At 52.2% G+C, this 6,763-nt stretch overlaps 1 protein-coding gene across 3 annotated transcripts in view; it reads right to left on the bottom strand.

Annotated features, from left to right (window-relative positions):
- The window catches only part of Mthfsd (methenyltetrahydrofolate synthetase domain containing), a 12,147-nt gene extending 7,424 nt beyond the window's left edge, over positions 1–4,723 (bottom strand). Inside the window, exons 1-4 of one of the 3 annotated variants that reach the window (XM_021170089.2) lie at positions 4,538–4,723; positions 3,164–3,267; positions 2,017–2,130; positions 715–828 (exon numbers count right to left, since the gene is read on the bottom strand). In XM_021170089.2, the coding sequence (XP_021025748.1) occupies positions 715–828; positions 2,017–2,130; positions 3,164–3,226 (291 nt within the window). In that variant the 5' untranslated portion in view covers positions 3,227–3,267; positions 4,538–4,723. Of the gene's footprint in view, positions 1–714; positions 829–1,872; positions 1,987–2,016; positions 2,131–3,163; positions 3,268–4,537 lie in introns of all 3 variants that reach the window. The other 2 variants (XM_021170088.2, XM_021170086.2) reach the window with 2 other exon arrangements.
- Positions 4,724–6,763: the final 2,040 nt, after the last annotated feature.

A 6,763-nucleotide genomic window follows, 5' to 3' on the forward strand; every position in this document is an offset into this window, starting at 1 on the left:
CACACACACACACACGCACACACACACAACTTCCTTTTTATCTTTATTCTGAGACAGTCTTGCCGTGAGGCCAAGGCAGGTTTGGACCAGCAGTGCTCACACACCAGCCTGCCCAGCAGCTGATTTCAGATGTGCACTCACACACATTCTATCTTTATAGCACAATTTTGTAAGCCGCAGACAATTCTATGTTTTCTTTTTTTTTAAGTCTATTTTATTTATTGTTGTTTTATTCACATCCCGGTCACTGCCCCGACAACCCTACTTTTTCAATAAGAAAAGTTATGAGGAAGGAGTGAACCAATCAGCCACTACATGTGAGACTCGGGGGAAAATATGGAAATGACACAGGGTTTGGGGTTCTTTAAAAAGCCACCAAGTGTTACTGTATGTAAGACGCGCGAACCCTGGCTCTCCATCCCTCCAGTGTGTCTCCAGACCAGTTTAGCGGGACTGTGAAGTGTCTGGTGACAGGCAATCAGGCTCCTGCCAGCAGTTCCAAATGACAGGCGCTTGCTTCCCAGCCAGGTGCACAGCCCCAAATCCACCACAAGAGGGCGCCAGAGTGCCCAATACTGGGATCTACTGCTCGGATGGAGCTGCTGATCCTGTCTGCTCTCATGGCTTTGCGTAAACTCCACTCCGTGGTGTTCTACTCTACAGTGTGCACTGACCCATAAGCACAGCCCCTGAGGTGGGGTTTCCAGCACTCACCTGGGAGGTGGCACATTTCCTCAGAATGTCTTTGGTGGCTCCAGGGGGTGGTGTGATCTTGTTAAACAGCCCTGTTCGCAGTCGTGGTGTTGGGACCAGCAGTGTTTTTTTGCTCTTTGAGGGAGAAGACAGTCAGTCAACTACAGGGCAGGCGCATGCTTTCCCCACTACAGGAGGAAAGGGATACGGGCTAAGGAACACCACCTGAGCAGACCCAGGCTGCTTCCTTTCTCCTGCCTAGCTCCCCTCAGGGCCTCAAGGGGACTGCAGGTGACAGTACAGGAGAATGTCCGTCCCCTGTGCTGCCTTCATCAGCCACAGTTCCTTGCTGCTCCCTACAGTTTTCATGGGCCAAATCCTGATCAATCCTGCTCAGCTTAGGGAACAGGGTGGGAGCCCCACATCGCTGCCCTTCCTTCCTGGACCATGTGGAAGGTGTCCTGCACAGCTGTGACAGCAGTGGGAGACAAGCAAGTAGCCCCCACAGCCTCTGGCAGTTCCAGGGGCATTCCCAAAGCCTCGTGCCTGACATGCAGTGCCAACAGCAGCAGACCTGGCTCAGCAGAGCTACCGTTAGCATCGCATTAACCGCGTCCTTCCATGACACCTTTGCGGCTCTGTCTTTAATCACTCTGCCTGCTTTGGGAGTTATAGTTGCTTAAGAGCTAGGAGCATTGGCCGGGCGTGGTGGCGCACGCCTTTAATACCAGCACTCGGGAGGCAGAGGCAGGCGGATTTCTGAGTTCGAGGCCAGCCTGGTCTACANAGTGAGTTCCAGGACAGCCANGGCTACACAGAGAAACCCTGTCTCGAAAAACCAAAAAAAAAAAAAAAAGGCTAGGAGCATTAAAACGCACACCGGCTTCTCCTCTCATACTGACAGAGATGCTGTAAAGCAGTTTAAGTCCATGCTGGGCTGCTCCCTTTGCTTTGAGATGTGGCCAGACTCCGCTGTATGGGAGACTTAGTATCAGACTCCTAACTGAGGAGGTTTTTTTTGTTTCAGGGACCAGAAGAGTAACAATGTAGTGAAAGAAACAGACTGTTGAGAATTGCAGTCATGGCACAGTCTAGCTCAATACACTGAGCCCACCCATGCAGCAGTCGGATGGAAGTTGAGCCTTCAGGACTGAGGGCAGCTTAGGAAAGTGGAGTTACCTGCAGTGCCAGGAAACGGACACCTTCCAGGGGCTTATCAGGGTCCACTTTCACTTCCTGTGTCCCAGCAAAGACTTCCAGGTCTCTGATGCTCTGGCCAGCCAGGTAGGACCCCTAGTTAGGCAGAGACAGTGCCACCCTTACCTCCAGCACCAGGAAGCGGGCGTTTCTCTGAGGAGCGTCCGGGTTGACTTTAATGGTTCTGGCCACAGGGAAAGCATGCAGGTGTAGGAGGTGCTCCGCAGCCCGAGAATCACCCTGTGTAGATGTGACTGTGTGTCACTGTGAAGACACGGGCCAGGTCTGGCCTGGGCATCACAGCCCAGCATCCGCCCAGATTCCCCCAAGGAGACAGAAAGAGCCCAGGGTGGGAAGGGGCTAACCCAGAACTCAGTTCTTACAGGAAAAAAACTCTGAAGAGAGCCCAAATCCCAGGGGCAGAGTCTGTGGGATTTCCACAAAGAACGGAGCTCTTGTAAGAAGAAGGATGCCCCTTGGCCTTGATTTGTCTTACTCAGTCCCTAGACCAGGAGCTGGCCCTGCGCTTCCTGCACCCTCTTTCCTGCACTCCACCCGTTTCTCACAGATCACAGAAACAAAACTATTTGGAACGATGGCCTCCAGGGGCTATACAGTCTGCAGCACACTCAGTCAGGACCAGAGCGAGGCCAGTGTAGGAAAAAAAGTCCTGGCAACACAGGGTGCTGGTAGATACCCGGTTTTAAGCACACGAGGGCCTTGGTATGTCTTGGCAAAGCCCTTCAGGTTTTTTCAAACACCACCCCCACTCTGAGACAGAGTTTTCTGCAGCCCAGTCAGGTCTCCAATTCACAGTGTAGCTGTGGATGACCTCAAACTCTTGACCCCCTGCCTCCACCTGCCAGGTGCCTCTGAGCCAGCACCTGGCTTACACTGCCTCTTTCAGGCAAACTGTTTTCCATGCAAACTATCGGCAATAGTTGGGTTGACTTATGTTTTGAACAGTTAGGACACTAAGGCCCGGGGCTGGTACTAAAGGCTGGACTTCCCTCTGTGGGCTTCACAAGCCCCTCCTTAAGTGACTGAGGGAGGCCAGCTCTGTGAAAAGCACTGGGACCTGCCACAGTGCAGAGACTATGGCCCAAGGGGTAAGGGAGTAGGACCCGTCCAAAACCATGTGTCCTCCAGGCCCTCTGGACTCTGCCTCCGCACACTGTGCCCCCCAAATCCGTCCCACCAGAAAGCAGTGGAGCTGTGTCACTGGCACAAATAGCCTAATCCCTTTCTAACAATGCCAGGGACACTCCTGTACCTTGAAGTTGGGGATCCTGTGATGAACAGGCCGGGGAAAGTCAGCTATATCATGGGATTCCATGTAGTCCCAAATCCGTTCACGTATGCTTTGTTTGGAGACACCTACAACAAGGAAGGACTGTGACGTACTGATAAGGAGCAATCCCACAATGCACGTGGGCACATGTATACCTGCCGCTGTTGACACCACTTGCATAGGAATTTGTGACCGAGTCAGACCAGCTTAAGATAACCAAAAGTGTTCGTTTTCCCTCCAGCTGCCTGGCCAGCTGAGAGAAGCACCTTCATTTCTGCTAGGAAGCTGGAACACACTGAAACCAACTGTAAATCAATCTGGATTCTTTCCTCAGCAGTACTAGGGGCTCCTGCATCCCAGGCAAGCTCTCTACGAGTGAGCTACACACCTTTTTGAGGCAGGGTGTCTCTCTGATCAAGATGGGGCTTGAACCTTGAAGTGCTCTTCCTTCAGCCCCCCCCCCCCAAAAATAGTGAGGGTTACGGGTGTGCCACCAGGTCTGGCTAGAAGGTCATCTTTTGAAATAGTTTGTGATCCAGGGGGTCAAACCTGGGGCTTTAAGTGTGCTAAACAAGAGCACTATCACTGAGCCACACTCCCAACATGTCCTTTAAACTGTTAAATCTTACAAATGACCTTACAAACCTCACAAGGCAGGCGTATAGAAAGGGCATTTGTCTTCCTTGTTATTTATAGCTGGTGCAAGCCTTTAATCCCAGCTCTTGGGAGGCAGAGGCGCTCTAAATCTCTAACTTTTGAGGCCAGCCTGAAATGCAGAGTGAATTCTAGGGCAGCCAGGATTACACAGAGGAACCCTGACTCGAAGAAAACAAAACAAAACAAACAAACAAACAAACAAACAAAAGCAAAGATGTATTTATTGTATATGTGCACCGCCAGCAACCGGCGGGGTGGTGCATGCAGGTGGGGGAGGGCACTGGGTCCCTTCGCGTGGAACTGGACTTGTGAGCCACCGCATAGGCTTGCTGGGCCTTTCTCCCTCCTCTCTTCTCCACTTCCCTCCCTTCCTCTCCCGCTCGCTCGCTCGCTCTCCTCTTTCACTTTTTCTCTCCTCTCTCTCCCTTCCTCCTCTCTCCTCTTCTTCCTCTCTCCTGCGGGTATCACAGCGTTTGCACCGGCAGACCCCACTGACCAGCAATGGTTGCCTTCCCTACTTTCGCGGCCGGAGCACTTGTCCAGAAAGCTTTGCAGCGCGGGCCGGGTGCCTGCTGGGCGAGTGCTCGCCGCCGCTGTGCGACCTCCACAGCCTGGCTGGCTAAAACCTGTCCAGCCCAGCAAAACGAGGATGGGACTGATCCTCCCTCCCGGCTGCCAGCCTCGGCGTCCCAGCCGTACCAGGCCGAGCCGCGTCCTCCCCCACGCATGCAGACCACGGGGACAACCGCGCCGTCCCAGCCTCGGTTTCCCCATCGCCCTCGGTCCTCCTCACCCTCCTGGGTCTCCATGGCTAACACGTCACCGAGCGACGCCCCGTAGCGTGTCCCCGCGCGCTAGTGACGCCAGACGCCTGCGCTTTGTGCTGCACCTGCGCACTGAAGCTAGTGACCCTCGAGGTTCGCGCACGCGCGGTTGGTGCAGTGGGCGGACTCCCGTTCTGGGTTTGGGGTTCCCTGCAGTAGCACCGACGTCTTAGAGGACCGGAGGTCACCGCTGGAACCGCCTTGCAACGCGGATGCCTGGGATTTCCCCGGACACACACGCACACAACACTCATACATTTATACTGCATGGAACATATAACACTCTAGGGCGGACGAGATGGCTCAGCGAGATGAAGGCGCTTGTTGTCAAGCCTGACAACTTGAGTTTGATCCTCAGGACCCACACAGGGTGGAAGAAGAAAAATGACTCCCTAAAGTTGTCTTTTGACCTTCACAAGCTCTGTGTGTGTATGTGTGTGCAAGTATGTATAGTACCTATAGAAACATTCCTTGAAATCCAAGGTTAACAAGGAAACCTGTATATAGGAGTGGATCTAGGATTTCCAGCTTCCTGTACCAAGAATTGTACCAGGAACACGTGGTTAGACATAAAAATAAAGACTGTTTATAAAGGAAAGGCACTCCTGAATGAAGAGGGTTGTAAGTCAGAGACAGCTTGGTCGATGCCGGTTCTGGCACCTGGTTCCAGTCTTAGCAGGTGTGTGTGTGTGTGTGTGTGTGTGTGTGTGTGTGTGTGTGTGTGTTCCCAATGCTTGTAGTCAGCATACTGTGCGTTTGGAGCATCTGTTGGGATGTACAAGTCTGCATTGGCCACTTGGCTCCACGCATCCTAGCCTCTGTCTGATTGGGGATGTGAGGGCAGCTATTGTCTGATTGGGGATGTGAGGGCAGCTATTGTCTGTTTGCAACTTACCTTGCTTTGCACCTTGAACAGACAAGGCTTCCCTGAATGGCCCTGTCCCTGAGAAAGGTGGCGTCATGGCTGCCATCTTCACGGATTCCCCGGTTGGATAGAGATTGTTAGCACTCATTCCTGCCTGCCCACTAATCACCAAAATGATTGGTGCACTTTTTTTGAGACAGGGTCTGACTGTGCAGCCCTGGCTGGCCTTGAAACCACACACCCATTTGTCTCTTCTCCCAAGGGCTGCAAGTGAAGTTGTGAGCCACCATGCCTGGCTAATGTTTGCCTTTCCTGCCCTGCCTCCAAACCCAGCTTCCTTTTTCTCTTCCTCTCCTCCCTCGTTTCTTCCTTTCTTCTGCCTCTTCCTGCTCCTTTAGGCGTTTTGAGACAGGGTTGTACTCTGTCCTGACCTTGAACTCACAATCCTCCTGCCTCAGCCTCCCAAACTCCCATGTGCTAGGAGTACAGCCCAGTGTCACCGCACCTCAGCTTGCATGTTCTTGCATTTTCGTGTGTGTGTGTGTGTGTGTACTTGTGTGTTTGTTTGTTTGTTTTGGAGTCATGCTTCCTATGTGTGCAGGTGTGAAGAAGCTGGCGACACCCTCAAGAGCCACCCAGCTTGTTTTCTGACCCACCACCAGGAAACAGCCTGTCTCTGCTGGATTTTCAAGTGCACACTGACATACCCAGATTTTTATTTTTAAACTTTAACATGGGTGCTTCTGACAAGGCAAGCATTTACTGACTGAGCCCTTTCTAACTCCAAATGCCTCTGACTAAATCATGGAGCAGTGTCCTGTCCGGTATCCTCTGATTCCTAGAATTGCCATTACTGTCAGATTATCCTCAGAGAAAGGACTGGGACCTGGGCTTTTCACAGCACCTTCTGCATGGACACCAGGCTGCCTGCCCCGGTCCCCTGAAATCCTCTGTTAGATTAAACATGCTTCCCTTGAAGAGGAGAGGACACCTCTCCAGCAGGGTTTTAACAATCATCTATTTATTTATTTATTTTGGATTATGAGGCAAGACCTCAGAGTCCAGGACCTACATGTTGGAAGGACAGAGCTGACTTCTGACTCCTGGAAGCTGCCCTATGACCTCAGCACAGCCAACCTAGTGCGTGTCCCCCTCTCCCGGACACATAAATGCAAAACATTTTTTAATTAAAATAGTAAGAGATCCTAACAACATGGGGTCTAGCCTGCCCAGGTG

Source organism: Mus caroli, chromosome 8 (genome assembly GCF_900094665.2).
Source record: "Mus caroli chromosome 8, CAROLI_EIJ_v1.1, whole genome shotgun sequence".
Taxonomy (NCBI): Eukaryota; Metazoa; Chordata; class Mammalia; order Rodentia; family Muridae; genus Mus; species Mus caroli.